At 50.4% G+C, this 16327-nt stretch overlaps 1 protein-coding gene across 2 annotated transcripts in view; it reads right to left on the minus strand.

The window, feature by feature from the left end:
* Positions 1-16327, minus strand: part of capn15 (calpain 15) — a 75813-nt gene that overhangs the window by 22658 nt on the left and 36828 nt on the right. For both annotated transcript variants that reach the window (XM_014158877.3, XM_014158875.3), the window contains exon 2: positions 5280-6951. In XM_014158877.3, the coding sequence (XP_014014352.1) occupies positions 5280-6929 (1650 nt within the window). In that variant the 5' untranslated portion in view covers positions 6930-6951. The remainder of the gene's footprint in view (positions 1-5279; positions 6952-16327) is intronic.

Consider the following 16327-nt stretch of genomic DNA (forward strand, 5'->3'; position numbering starts at 1 on the left):
CGGGGTGAGATCTTGCGTGGAGCCCCAGATCGAGGGAGATTATCAGTGGTCTTGTATGTCTTCCATTTCCTAATAATTGCTCCCACAGTTGATTTTCTTCAAACCAAACTGCTTACCTATTGCAGATTCAGTCTTCCCAGCCTGGTGCAGGTCTACAATTTTGTTTCTGGTGTCCTTTGACAGCTCTTTGGTCTTGGCCATAGTGAAGTGTGGAGTGTGACTGTTTGAGGTTGTGGACAGGTGTCTTTTATACTGATAACAAGTTCAAACAGGTGCCATTAATACAGGTAACGAGTGGAGGACAGAGGAGCCTCTTAAAGAAGAAGTTACAGGTCTGTGCGAGCCAGAAATCTTGCTTGTTTGTAGGTGACCAAATACTTATTTTCCACCATAATTTGCAAATAAATTCATAAAAAATCCTACAATGTGATTTTCTGGATTTCTTTTTCTCATTTTGTCTGTCATAGTTGATATGTACCTATGATGAAAATTACAGGCCTCTCTCATCTTTTTAAGTGGGAGAACTTGCACAAATGGTGGCTGACTAAATACTTTTTTGCCCCACTGTAATTACTAAAATATACTTCAGTATCAAAATTATTTCAAAATCCTTATATTAAGCAAACCAGACGGCACCATATTCTAGTTTTTTTTAAATCTACAGATAGCCAGGGGCACAGTCCAACACTCAGACATAATTTATAAACAAGTGTGTAAATTGGACCATTTTCCTGTCCTGCTATGCATTCAAAATGTAACAAGTACTTTTGGGTGTCAGTGAAAATGTATGGAATAAAAAGTACATTATTTTCTTTAGGAATCTAGTGAAGAAAAAGTAAAAGTTGTAAAAAATATAAATAGTAAAGTACAGATACCCAAAACAACTACTTAAGTAGTACTTTAAATTATTTTTACACCACTGGGGCTAGGAGATATGCCTCTACAATGTTGTAGTCATCTAAGCACTCTTTGGAGTGGTCTGACGACTCCTGGCGGTCCCTGTCCCCAGTCCACCTGGTTGTGCTGCTGATCCAGTTCTGCCTGCGGCTATGGAACCCTGACCTGTTTCACCGTGCTACCTTGTCTCTCTTGCACTCTCGTCGCAAACCGGGAAGTTCCATGGCATAAATCCGCTAAAGAGGGGTCGGAACCCAGAGTAAATCTGTGACGCCTAACAACATATCAAATGCCTTGCTTGGGCGGAGCTCCAAAGGTGCTCACCAGATTAGTGCCATAGGAGCCAAAGTCAATAAAACAAGCACTGATGACAAAAAAAAACATTTTAGAACGTTTGCAGTACGCTAGTTCACAGCATTTCTCTGTTATTTCCAGATGAGCTAAAGCTGCAGCAAGAGAGGGGAAATGGATGTTGCCTATCATGTTTAGCCAATCAGGTTGCAGCAGTCTGTTCTTTTACCCCTGGTCTGAGAGTTTCAAAATAAAAAAATACTTCTGCAACCTGATTGGCTCAACGCGATACGCAACATCCAGGACTAGCATTAGCTACTCTAGCATGGTGGTGGAAAATGGTGTTTCATAAAGAATGTTTACATATTCTCCCGTTTTCTTCCGCCTTCTCACCATTAAATAGAGTTAAAAGACATTCTGTGGTCCATTTGTATACTTTTTAGCCAGTAGTTCTGAAAGCAGCGCTCACGATCCAAAAGTGGTCTCCGAAAATTGCGTACTACGTCACATTTGTGCACCTCTCTCTCTCTCTCTGACGTGCCTCTTTGCTAGCTGTCACTCGAGTGGCTGAAGCTCATTGGTTGAACTCAAATTGCTAGGGGGCTGGATCACGTGGGGGAAAATGTACAGAAAATGGCGCCGCACAGCTTCCAGATAAACGGTCACTTTCAAACTAGGGATTTCGTGGCTAATTGAGGTAAGACGGTAATTCTGCTCATAGATTATAAACGTATGAACTACACATTAACACATCCTGCCCAAAGCTGGAGGTTTAAATAACACTTAGCAGTCACCAAAGTTCCGGAGCATGTCTTTAAGGAGGAAAATGACACCTTTGCAGCCTAAATGAAGAACGTTTTATGTACAAACCGGTCCACGGGGAGATACGAATGTATAGCCAGCTGCATGCATTCCCTTTGGACGGTAAAATGAAATGACTCAATATCGCCATCTGCCAGCCTTTGGGCTACATACACAACAACTCTCAAAATATGTCCTGCCCGGATGGAAAACAGTGATGCACATGCCTGTAGAAGGGTCTACCTTCTACACGCATGTGGGGAGAGGGTTCTTGAAATGTAACATCCAATCAAAATCCCACTGGACCATTCAAACCGTTTTTGCAATACAAAATTCTCCAGCGACATGATTTTGAAGGTATGGCAGCGCGAGCCTATACCTTCTATAACCACTGTGGTTATTATTTGACCCTGCTGGTTATCTATGAATGTTTAACGTCTTGAAGAACTATCTGGCTTTAACGGCCATGTACTCTTCTAATCTCCACCCGGCACAGCCAAAAGAGGACTGGCCACCCCTCGGAGCCTGGTTCCCCTCTAGGTTTCTTCCTAGCTTCTTGCCTTTCTAGTGAGTTTTTCCTAGCCGTTGTGCTTCTGCATCTGCATTGCTTGCTCTTTGGGGTTTTAGACTGGGTTTCTGTATAGCACTTTGTGACAACAGCGGATGTAAAAAGGCTTCATAAAATACATAATTTGAAGGTATTTTAGCATCTCATGTTGAGGCTGAGGCAGTCATGAGGCACCCTGGGGGAGATAGACTCACTGCACGGGGGGAGAGTGTGCTTAGCCGACTCCACCATCCCTAAACTAAGCTGTGCCGCTCGATGCTCCCGCTGATTACATTTGCTTTAGGGAAGCGGATAATTGCTGCTACTCTACTCCCCCATTTCTAAAAATAAAATGGCCCATGTTCACCTTAGCGTGCACATGGGTAGTACCACAGCCGCAAAGTAAACGGGGGGGGATATGGTGCACAGGGGGATAGAAGTGAGGAGAGGGGGAAGAGAGAAGGGGAGTACGGTAGCACTGGGGACAGAAGGGAATAGAGTAGAGGGGGAATAAAGAAGGGGGGACTGGGAAGAGAGGAGGAGGATGGTGGGATGGGATATTGGGAGTGAGGGATGAAAGAGTAGAGATGAAGGGATACATTTAGTCTAGGTGTTCAAGAGGAGGAGAGGTGAGGCTCTCCAACATCCTTCCTGTATAAGCCGACTTCCCACCCACGCTCCCAAAGGTGAACCCACAACTCGCAGAGCAGCATTTGACATAAATAATGCATGGTAGAGCCAATGTTGTACCATTATAAAAATGACACGATACCCTCCACATGGAATGAAATGCATACGTGTGAGTGACAACATTCCTGTATCAGTTTAAATTTACCCCCCAATTTCTTGCTTATGACAAATAGTGTAGGCAAACATGATGAAATTCTGTGGCTTATTTAAATCCAGATTCCATGGTGTCGAGATAAAGCAAACTTGAAAAAGTCCAAAAGTGAGGCATCTTCCTTCTCTACCTCTCCATGGGGTTAGTCCTATATCCCCTCACCCAGTGTGTTGTATACACTGACAAACAAATAGCGGACTACTAACCCTTATGTGGCTGGCTACTTAACTGACTAATACATTTTTTCGGGCCAAACATTTTTGCGGGGGGGGGGCATTTTTTTTCATTACACTGGCTACTTCAGGTTTTCGGGAACACACTGTTCACCCAAACAGGCGGTTTCCACGAGTTACATCAAGCTGGCTACGAGACCAACCACTCCAAAGGCGAATCAAAATCAGACCAATCAAAAACACTTTACGCTAGAGTACTGACCCAAAACGACCCGTTGGTCTTTTAATATTTAAAGATGAGCACGAGTGGTGGGGCAAAGGGACGTCACTCTACATTAGGTGTTTTAATCTGGAGATTAGTTTGTAATTACAAAGGGTAATTAGGGTTTCTCCATTAAGAAAAACCCTTGATTAATTCTTCCAGACTGACATTTATGCTGGTTAATGAAAATTCATTGTTTCTTGATGGGGGTCAACGTCATTATGGTTAGAGAATAAGCTTTTCTTGGCCATTTGAGAACTTTCTGCCCTCTTGTAATCTTGCAATAGTTTATTAAAATTGTTATTTCTAAGTTTACTTTGAAAAAAAATGTCAATATAAATTTAATTGTACTGACTGAGGTTGATTTGTATGCATTGACTGACACCATTGTAAAAACCACATTTCACTGTTTCAATTTATCACCTCTTAAATAAAAAATGTATTATGATTCACGTCTCCTTGTGTGAACTAAAGACTGAAAACAGACTGGTAGTGTCTGTGTGAGAGAAAAAAAAGACAGAGACAGTCTTTATGCAGATCAGAAAGTGTTCCCGGGGCAGCATGGTGTAGTGGCATGAAGTTGCCCCTAGACGCTGATCTTCAGTCAGTTTAGCATTTTCCCCACTAATGGTTAAGGTTAGGATTGTGGGAGGGGAAGCTGATCCTAAATGTGTATATAGCTCACTTAAACACCTGCCTGGACGTGATCGAGAGATCCTTATGGCCTTTATAACCCTCTCTCTCTCTCAATTTTGTGTTGTTGCGCCGCACATATTGCAACGATAAATATGATACACGCAGACTCTGGGCTTGCGAGTAACTTCCTCATGGACAAACAGAACCCTTTCACTTCGGAACATTTTTAAGACAAACAACTACTAATTGGAAACCATTATGAGACATGAAAAAAAACGTCACCCGACTTGGAGATTTTTTCCTGGTTTCAGAATTACTATTTGGGATAAACAGAGACGTTCGGGACTGCCGGTGTAATCAAGGGACAAACGTTCACCCCGTGCCCCATTAAAAATCAACTAATGAGCAGAGGAGCGCAAACAGAAACTACAACAACAAAAAGCCTATTAGGGTCTCTTGGCAGCGTCTTTAAAAAATTAGGCAGATCGGAGTTGCCTGCTAATCACTGGAACCATGGTAAAGAAGCCAGAGTATTAGAAAGCTGTATTGTGCCGCTTGGCAGTTCACAGTTGCAGTGTGACGCATGTAAAATGTCCCTACTGCATTTATTATTCATGGCACAATGAAATGTGCTCTTTGGGAAACTCGTTGACTATTCATCTCTCCTGAAAGTGATGCGGACGTGTCAGTGGCAAACTCTTGGAAACTGATGTAAGTTGCTGGAGTACGATGTCAGTTCTCTTGACACATGCTCTTTAAAAAGACACTATTAGCTTTTGAAAAGCATAAACACAATCCATTTCCCAACCCCCGGTTCCCAGAGTGACTTACCTCTCGACAGAAGGTGGTGATGTTCTCCCAGAGTTCCTTGGCTTCGCCCTCGTCGTTGCGCCGCCGTGCCTCCACGTGCATGCTCTCCCTCCTCTTCAGTGGCTTGGCCACCTTGCGCAGCATCAGGTACTGCTGGGCCGTGTGGCATGCCGCGCAGTTCTTAGACTTGACGTCGTTGAGCAACGTGCACGCCGGACAGCCCCACTGCTTCTCCTGCAGTAGCGTGCACGAGGAAGAGGAGGACGAGGACGATGAGGAAGAGGAGGAGGTGTTGGTGGCCGAGGGCGAGGGGTAGACCCGGGCTTGTTTTCGGGCCTTGTGTCCAGAAGACGATGAGGAGGAGGCTGAGGAGCAGGAGCAGGGGCCGGGGAGACCGCAGTGCAGGCAGCAGCGAGAACTAGGCTCCTGGAAGCCATGCAGCTTGGAGGAACCACAGGCCGAGCACTTGGCCACCCCGGTGGGGTTGCGGAGGGTACATTTGGAGCAGGCCCAGGTGCTGAAGTCCGGACTGGAGGGGCTGGCCGGAGTAAAGCGCACCGACTCGCAGCCCACCAGGTCGATGAGGTCGGCGCCGGCCCGCGACGAGCGACATGCCTCACACTTGGACGAGCCGCTCAGGTTGGGCAAGGAGCATCCTGGGCACTTCCAAGTGGGGGGCGATGTAACGGGGGCGTGGGAGGTGTGATGGGGGTGGGGGCCGTCCTCCTCCTCCAGGATGCTGAGGCGCTTGCTGGGGAAGGAAGGCTCCTGAGGCTGGGCTTGCTTAGGCTTGGCAGGGCGGAGGGGAGGGCAGGGCGGAGGGGGCACGTAGGCCGTGGAGGGCGAAGTAGGGCTGGGGGCGTTGGGGTTAGGGTTGGGTGGCCTCCCTGGCGGGGGCACCTCTCTCCTGCTGCGGGGCACTGGGTTGTTCTGGAGAGAGGAGAAGGGTGTGAAAGGGGAGGAGAGTGGCGTAGGGGGCAAGTTGGTGTCGGGGGGCTCCTGGGGTTCGCAGGGGGCGGCTGTGGGGGGCGAGTCGTCTGTCAAGTCAATGAGCAGTGGAGGGGCGGAGGCCCCTGCTACGTGGACGGGAAACCCTAGCACAGGCGTGCGAACCTCGGGCACCACCAGCGCTTCGGGTGGGATCTTGGGCAACGACAATTTCCGTGGTCCCCCGCAGGCCGAACACGACAATGCAACAGGAGTATTATGAAGCGTGCACCGTGGGCACGCCCAGCCTGGGTGGTGGTGCTGCTGCCCCTCGGGTCCACCCACCTCCCCGTTGCTCTCAGACCGCCTCAGCGCCTCCTCCTTGGCCGGCTGCTGCCCGCGGGGCTCCAGGAGAACCATGGGAGTCATGACTGGCGTCGGAGGCTGCGGCGGCGGGGGCAGGAAGCCGTTGGTGGTGGCGGCCATGGTTGTGGTCGGCGTGGGGGTGCCCATCGAGGGTCCGAAGCCACAGACGGTGCAGGCGCCGGAGCCCTGGGGGTTGTTGAGGGTGCAGCGGGGACAGGCCCAGCGTTGCTGCTCCTCTGTGCTGCTCAGCCTCAGGATCTGGTTGAGGTCGGGTTTCTGGCGCGGCGCCTCGCAGATGGAGCAGCGCGGCGCCACCCCCGCGTTCAGGAAGGTGCAGCGGCCGCACGACCACTCGCTGCCTTGCACTGCCGCCGCCATGGAGCCCGGGGACTGAGAGTGGCTGTATGAAAGAAAGACAGAAAGAGAAAGAGAGAGAAGAGGAGGACGAGTGGGAGATGGGGAGCAGAAGTTAAAAGGGAAGTTTGGGATAAGTGGGGGGGCGGAAGTGAGGAGAGAAGATGGAAAGAGAGGAAAGAGAGGGGGGGAGAGAGAGGAGAGCGAGATTAGCCAGTGCAGTGGAATCAAAATCTCCCTCTTCGGGGAATTGAGGGCAGTAAATCCATGCACAATGCCCCTGTGATGAGAGGAGCCAGCCAGCCAGCCAGCCAGACGAAGCTGCTGCTGGTACTACTGCGGGAGAATACTGAATGAATCCTCTCACAAACATATACAATCCTCTCAGAACCATCCACCCGACTGACACTTATCGGAATGGAAAAAACGCTGGGACCTTCTGATCTAGCACCTCCTATCATCCTCTCTCTGGTCAATGTTAATGGAGAGGACAGGAGCAGAGGACCAAATAGAGTGAGAGTTAGAATCAAAGCAAAAAATGATTTTAAAATGGGCACTGACGGTTCTGTGTTAGCATTTAAGATCGGGGCTTTGGGCCTTCTGATGTGAAGACAAACTTCTTATCCAGGTTTATCCTCCTGGATCAAGATCCCTGTTGCCTAAATGGTTTTGTGCATAAAAAAGTACCCCTTGTGTGCACTTCCGGTAATACAGTATACCCCGGTATGGTACAGAAAGGGTATGATGTATGAAAATCTGGATACCGCCCAGACCTAAATAGAATAACTAGAATGTGTTCAAACTAGGACGTGTTCAAACTGGGATAGCATGTCCTAACTAGAATCATGTCGATGTGTTCATACGGCCCGTCCTAGGGGACTAGTACTGTTGGCCACCTCTAGCCTGTGCCAGGCTGATGGAGGCGAGGGACTGGGGGGCCCCTGGGGACACTCGACATGGGGTGCCGTTCGAGCGGAGCCCATAAATTCCACTGTCACTCAAAGCGCTCATGTGTGAACACTGCAACAGGAAGAGAAACGGACGAAGTGCTAAGAGCTAATGCCACTATCACCACGCTAGACTGCCCCGGCTGCCCCATTGGCTAGCATATCATCAACTGACCCAGTGGTTCTCGAACCTCTCCTCGGGGACTCCCAGCCGTTCCATGCATTTGATCTATTCCAGAGCTGGCACACCTGATATTTAAACGTGTCAACTAATCATCAAGCCCTTGGCTAGTTGAATCAGGTGAGCTAGTTCAAAGCAACAACTCAATTGTGAAACGTCTGGGAGTCCCCGAGGAGAGGTTTGAGAAACACTGATCTGACCGACTCCGGCACTCGCTGGCCGAGAACATCTATTAATAATATAGCACTTATAGTGTTGTACGGTATACTGGTACCACGGTAATATCACAGTACCAAAACGTCACAATACTTATGATACCAACATTTTAGAATACTGTACCTTTGTACCGTTTTATATGATACTACCAAGTGTTTCAGCCCTACCGATCTAAAGAACCTGCTGGTATAAAATCAGTTTTGTTTATACATTTTGTTGAATTTAAGCAAAAGCCACCAGTCCCTTGTATGCACAGGTCCAATAATATCTACTTGACTTTCATGCACATATCAGGTGTGGCAGCTGTAATCAGCCAGCAGCATCGCCTACCAGCCCTCACTCACCTACCTCTCTATGCGTCCCATACTAGCCCTCACTCACCTACTTCTCTCCGCATTCCCTACCAGCGCTCACCCACCTGCTTCTCTCCGCATCCCCTACCAGCCCTCACTCAACTGCTTCTCTCCGCATCCCCAACCAGCCCTCACTCACCTGATTCTCTCCGCATCCCCAACCAGCCCTCACTCACTTGCTTCTCTCCACATCCCCTACCAGCCCTCACACACCTGCTTCTCTCCGCATCCCCAACCAGCCCTCACTCACTTGCTTCTCTCCGCATCCCCTACCAGCCCTCACACACCTGCTTCTCTCCGCATCCCCTACCAGCCCTCACCCACCTGCTTCTATCCGCATCCCCTACCAGCCCTCACCCACCTGCTTCTCTCCGCATCCCCTACCAGCCCTCACCCACCTGCTTCTCTCCGCATCCCCTACCAGCCCTCACCCACCTGCTTCTCTCCGTATCCCCTACCAGCCCTCACTCACCTGCTTCTCTATGCATCCCCTACTAGCCCTCACTCACCTGCTTCTCCATGCATCCCCTACTAGCCCTCACTCACCTGCTTCTCTATGCATCCCCTACTAGCCCTCACTCACTCACCTGCTTCTCTATGCATCCCCTACTAGCCCTCACTCACTCACCTGCTTCTCTATGCATCCCCTACTAGCCCTCACTACCCTGCTTCTCTATGCATCCCCTACTAGCCCTCACTACCCTGCTTCTCTATGCATCCCCTACCAGCCCTCACAACCCTGCTTATCTATGCATCCACTACCAGCCCTCACTCCCCTGCTTCTCTATGCATCCCCTACTAGCACTCACTACCCTGCTTCTCTATGCATCCCCTGCTAGCCCTCACTTCCCTGCTTCTCTATGCATCCCCTACTAGCCCTCACACCCATGCTTCTCTATGCATCCCCTACTAGCCCTCACTCACCTGCTTCTCTATGCATCCCCTACCAGCCCTCACTCCCCTGCTTCTCTATGCATCCCCTACTAGCCCACACATACCTGCTTCTCTATGCATCCCCTACCAGCCCTCACTACCCTGCTTCTCTATGCATCCCCTACTAGCCCTCACTCACTCACCTGCTTCTATATGCATCCCCTACTAGCCCTCACTCACCTGCTTCTCTATGCATCCCCTACTAGCCCTCACTCACTTGCTTCTCTCCGCATCCCCTACTAGCAGTCACTCACCTGCTTCTCTATGCATCCCCTACTAGCCCATACTCACCTACTTCTCTATGCATCCCCTACTAGCCCTCACTCACTCACCTGCTTCTATATGCATCCCCTACTAGCCCTCACTCACTCACCTGCATCTCTATGCATCCCCTACTAGCCCTCACTCACTTCCCTGCTTCTCTATGCACCCCCTACTAGCCCTCACTCACCCACCTGCTTCTCTATGCACCCCCTACTAGCCCTCACTCCCCCACCTGCTTCTCTATGCATCCCCTACTAGCCCTCACTCCCTGCTTCTCTATGCATCCCCTACTAGCCCTCACTCACTTCCCTGCTTCTCTATGCATCCCCTACTAGCCCTCACCCCCCTGCTTCTCTATGCATCCCCTACTATCCCTCATCCCCCTGCTTCTCTATGCATCCTCTACTAGCCCTCACTCCCTGCTTCTCTATGCATCCCCTGCTAGCCCTCACTCACCTGCTTCTCTACGCATCCCCTACTAGCCCTCACCCCCCTGCTTCTCTATGCATCCCCTACTAGCCCTCACCCCCCTGCTTCTCTATGCATCCCCTACTAGACCTCACTCACTGACCTGCTTCTCTATGCATCCCCTACTAGCCCTCACCCCCCTGCTTCTCTATGCATCCCCTACTAGCCCTCACCCCCCTGCTTCTCTATGCATCCCCTACTAGACCTCACTCACTGACCTGCTTCTCTATGCATCCCCTACTAGCCCTCACTCACCTGCTTCTCTATGCATCCCCTACTAGCCCTCACTCCCCTGCTTCTCTATGCATCCCCTACCAGCCCTCACCCCCTGTTTCTCATTGCATCCCCTACCAGCCCTCACTCCCCTGCTTCTCTTTGCATTCCCTACTAGCCCTCACTCACTGACCTGCTTCTCTATGCATCCCCTGCTAGCCCTCACCCACCTGCTTCTCTATGCATCCCCTACTAGCCCTCACTCACCAGCTTCTCTATGCATCCCCTACTAGCCCTCACTCCCCTGCTTCTCTATGCATCCCCTACCAGCCCTCACCCCCCTGCTTCTCTGTGCATCCCCTACCAGCCCTCACTCACTTCCCTGCTTCTCTCCGCATCCCCTAGTAGCTCTCACTCACCTGCTTCTCTATGCATCCCCTACCAGCCCTCACCTCCCTGCTTCTCTTTGCATCCCCTACTAGCCCTCACTACCCTGCTTCTATATGCATCCCCTGCTAGCCCTCACCCACCTGCTTCTCTATGCATCCCCTACTAGCCCTCACTCACTCACCTGCTTCTCTATACATCCCCTACTAGCCCTCACTCACACACCTGCTTCTATATGCATCCCCTACTAGCCCTCACTCACTCACCTGCTTCTCTATGCATCCCCTACTAGCCCTCACTCACTCACCTGCTTCTCTATGCATCCCCTACTAGCCCTCACCCCCTGCTTCTCTATGCATCCCCTACTAGCCCTCACTCACTGCCCTGCTTCTCTATGCATCCCCTACTAGCCCTCACTCACTTCCCTGCTTCTCTATGCATCCCCTACTAGCCCTCACTCCCTTGCTTCTCTATGCATCCCCTACTAGCCCTCACTACCCTGCTTCTCTATGCATCCCCTACTAGCCCTCACTCACTCACCTGCTTCTCTATGCATCCCCTACTAGCCCTCACTCACTCACCTGCTTCTATATGCATCCCCTACTAGCCCTCACTCACTTCCCGGCTTCTCTATGCATCCCCTACTAGCTCTCTCACCCAACTGCTTCTCTATGCATCCCCTACTAGCCCTCACCCCCCTGCTTCTCTATGCATCCCCTGCTAGCCCTCACTCCCTGCTTCTCTATGCATCCCCTACTAGCCCTCACCCCCCTGCTTCTCTATGCATCCCCTACTAGCCCTCACTCACTTCCCTGCTTCTCTATGCATCCCCTACTAGCCCTCACTCACACCCTGCTTCTCTATGCATCCCCTACCAGCCCTCACTCCCCTGCTTCTCTGTGCATCCCCTACTAGCCTTCACCCCCCTGCTTCTCTATGCATCCCCTGCTAGCCCTCACTCACTTCCCTGCTTCTCTATGCATCCCCTACTAGCCCTCACTCACCCACCTGCTTCTCTATGCATCCCCTACTAGCCCTCACTCACACCCTGCTTCTCTATGCATCCCCTACCAGCCCTCACTCCCCTGCTTCTCTGTGCATCCCTTACCAGCCCTCACTACCCCTGCTTCTCTATGCATCCCCTACTAGCCTTCACCCCCTGCTTCTCTATGCATCCCCTGCTAGCCCTCACTCACTCACCTGCTTCTCTATGCATCCCCTACTAGCCCTCACTCACTCACCTGCTTCTCTATGCATCCCCTACTATCCCTCATCCCCCTGCTTCTCTATGCATCCTCTACTAGCCCTCACTCCCTGCTTCTCTATGCATCCCCTGCTAGCCCTCACTCATCTGCTTCTCTACGCATCCCCTACTAGCCCTCACTCACCTGCTTCTCTATGCATCCCCTACTATCCCTCATCCCCCTGCTTCTCTATGCATCCTCTACTAGCCCTCACTCCCTGCTTCTCTATGCATCCCCTGCTAGCCCTCACTCATCTGCTTCTCTACGCATCCCCTACTAGCCCTCACTCACCTGCTTCTCTATGCATCCCCTACTAGACCTCACTCACTGACCTGCTTCTTTATGCATCCCCTACTAGCCCTCACTCACCTGCTTCTCTATGCATCCCCTACTAGCCCTCACTCCCCTGCTTCTCTATGCATCCCCTACCAGCCCTCACCCCCTGTTTCTCTTTGCATCCCCTACCAGCCCTCACTCCCCTGCTTCTCTTTGCATTCCCTACTAGCCCTCACTCACTCACCTGCTTCTCAATGCATCCCCTACTAGCCCTCACTCACTTCCCTGCTTCTCTATGCATCCCCTGCTAGCCCTCACCCCCCTGCTTCTCTGTGCATCCCCTACCAGCCCTCACTCACTTCCCTGCTTCTCTCCGCATCCCCTAGTAGCTCTCACTCACCTGCTTCTCTATGCATCCCCTACCAGCCCTCACCTCCCTGCTTCTCTTTGCATCCCCTACTAGCCCTCACTACCCTGCTTCTATATGCATCCCCTGCTAGCCCTCACCCACCTGCTTCTCTATGCATCCCCTACTAGCCCTCACTCACTCACCTGCTTCTCTATACATCCCCTACTAGCCCTCACTCACACACCTGCTTCTATATGCATCCCCTACTAGCCCTCACTCACTCACCTGCTTCTCTATGCATCCCCTACTAGCCCTCACTCACTCACCTGCTTCTCTATGCATCCCCTACTAGCCCTCACCCCCTGCTTCTCTATGCATCCCCTACTAGCCCTCACCCGCCTGCTTCTCTATGCATCCCCTACTAGCCCTCACTCACTTCCCTGCTTCTCTATGCATCCCCTACTAGCCCTCACTCCCTTGCTTCTCTATGCATCCCCTACTAGCCCTCACTACCCTGCTTCTCTATGCATCCCCTACTAGCCCTCACTCACTCACCTGCTTCTCTATGCATCCCCTACTAGCCCTCACTCACTCACCTGCTTCTATATGCATCCCCTACTAGCCCTCACTCACTTCCCTGCTTCTCTATGCATCCCCTACTAGCTCTCACTCACCCAACTGCTTCTCTATGCATCCCCTGCTAGCCCTCACCCCCTGCTTCTCTATGCATCCCCTACTAGCCCTCACCCCCCTGCTTCTCTATGCATCCCCTGCTAGCCCTCACTCCCTGCTTCTCTATGCATCCCCTACTAGCCCTCACCCCCCTGCTTCTCTATGCATCCCCTACTAGCCCTCACTCACTTCCCTGCTTCTCTATGCATCCCCTACTAGCCCTCACTCACACCCTGCTTCTCTATGCATCCCCTACCAGCCCTCACTCCCCTGCTTCTCTGTGCATCCCCTACTAGCCTTCACCCCCCTGCTTCTCTATGCATCCCCTGCTAGCCCTCACTCACTTCCCTGCTTCTCTATGCATCCCCTACTAGCCCTCACTCACCCACCTGCTTCTCTATGCATCCCCTACTAGCCCTCACCCCCTGCTTCTCTATGCATCCCCTACTAGCCCTCACCCCCTGCTTCTCTATGCATCCCCTACTAGCCCTCACTCCCTGCTTCTCTATGCATCCCCTACTAGCCCTCACTCCCTGCTTCTCTGTGCATCCCCTACTAGCCTTCACCCCCCTGCTTCTCTATGCATCCCCTGCTAGCCCTCACTCACTCACCTGCTTCTCTATGCATCCCCTACTAGCCCTCACTCACTCACCTGCTTCTCTATGCATCCCCTACTAGCCCTCACTCTCCTGCTTCTCTATGCATCCCCTACTAGCCCTCACTCTCCTGCTTCTCTATGCATCCTCTACTAGCCCTCACTCTCCTGCTTCTCTATGCATCCCCTACTAGCCCTCACTCTCCTGCTTCTCTATGCATCCCCTACTAGCCCTCACTCTCCTGCTTCTCTATGCATCCTCTACTAGCCCTCACTCTCCTGCTTCTCTATGCATCCCCTACTAGCCCTCACTCTCCTGCTTCTCTATGCATCCCCTACTAGCCCTCACTCTCCTGCTTCTCTATGCATCCCCTACTAGCCCTCACTCTCCTGCTTCTCTATGCATCCCCTACTAGCCCTCACTCTCCTGCTTCTCTATGCATCCCCTACTAGCCCTCACTCTCCTGCTTCTCTATGCATCCCCTACTAGCCCTCACTCTCCTGCTTCTCTAAGCATCCTCTACTAGCCCTCAACTACCTGCTTCTCTCCGGCCGCTCTTCACGCGCATCTTTTTCTCCGTCAGTTTAAAAATATAGAATTAGCAGTAATGGCGAGCAGGGCTGCAGACCCAGACGAGTCTTCTGTTCTTACATTTGTACATGTGTTACATTGGAGCTGCGCGCAAAGCGAGCAATGTTGATGATGGTATAATTTCATCACCTGTTGTAACCAAGAGCACTGACCAGTTTGAGTAGACTTTGCAAGTTCACAGTTGTGCAGCCGCTAAGTGTTAGAGAGGGAAAATGCTTACAGCTTTACAGCAAAGAAAACAGCTTGTCTCTACCCTTAACTGTTAAAAACAAATATCACCCATATTACCTGCGATGCCTTTTTTCCCCCTCTATCGGGATTCACAGGCATTTTATAGAATTTCACAAACCAAGTCCTGGCCCATTTTAAACTAATCCCAGGTTGCTAATTATTAGTTTGATAAACCACTTTTGCAAATATGAGCAAATCAACCATTCTATGCAGTGTGAAGTTAAATTCAATGTGCTGTATTGAGTAGAAGTGTGAATTTCAGTGACAGGTTTATAGAGAACGTTTAGAAAACGGGAACAAGTGTCTGGCCGAAGGGGCGAACCGTTAAATCACGATACTACTCGGTATCATGATACTTGGCCTGGTACGTATCGTTTGTAAAATGTTGGTATCGTGACAACACTACAGAGGTATACTTCTTCAATGCACGTTCCAGTGGTGTTATACAGTAGGAAAATACATCTATCTCGCCCTTTGTCTGTGTAAAAGTGTAGTAGGATTGATTGGAGGCTACATACTTTCGCATTTCCAATGAAACGTAGCCTATGGCGGTACAGAAATAACAGCGTACGACCGATTCGGTTCTCTGTGATGATCACTGTAAAATGCACATGAAGCAGAACTGACTGTTGGCTACATCCTTAGAGGTGTGTATCTTCCCTTTTAAGACGATTCTACGCACTCCTTTGAAAAGCATCGCGAGTCTATATTCCTTGTACTGTGTGTTTTATGCAATAGGGGAATATGAAAAACCTTCTCTCTAAGAATGACAGCCATTGGACTGGACCGGGTAGATCCCACTGCTGCACTACAGCTCCACTGAAACACCATGTGTCCTGGTCAGCTTATTGCCCTTAGTTCAACTCCATTAAACCCTTTCAGGCAGGAACACGGCTAAAAACCCAAGAGGTCCTTTTAGAGACCGCTCTCTCTACTCCTGTTCTAGTCATGGGTCCCAGAGGTTAGAGAAGGGTAATTTTAAGCTGGGGAGGAAGTGGGAGAGGAGGAGTGACAAGAGGGTGGAGTGCAAATGCTGCTGTCGTGCTGTGTGTGTGTCCACTAGTAGCCTGGGGCAGCGAGATGGGGAGGAAGTCACATCGCTTTGTGTCAGACGGCATTAGTGATCAGCTCTCACTGGCCCGGCCAGCACTCTACTCACCAACAGGGAATGGACTTAGTTACTATCCGGAAAGTATTTTTTGGTTTGTTTTTGTAACCTTTATTTAACAGAAAGTTAACCCTCCAACACAGAGAGAAGTTGGGAAAACCCTTGGAACAGAGTAAAAGAGAGCCTGATCAAGCAATCTTAACCCTAAGAACACTAAACACCAGGAGGAAAGTACCTGAAGGCCATTGCGCAAACATTCATCTTTCCAAAAAAATTTAAAATCTAGGGGTAGCCATTACTAAAATACTAAAGAGGATAAGAGGTTTGGGGAATAAGCCCATCTCTAAAAGCACTAGGCTAACTAAGTCAGATTGGAGTCCAACTCATCTAACC

Source organism: Salmo salar, chromosome 19 (genome assembly GCF_965601325.2).
Source record: "Salmo salar chromosome 19, fSalSal1, whole genome shotgun sequence".
Taxonomy (NCBI): Eukaryota; Metazoa; Chordata; class Actinopteri; order Salmoniformes; family Salmonidae; genus Salmo; species Salmo salar.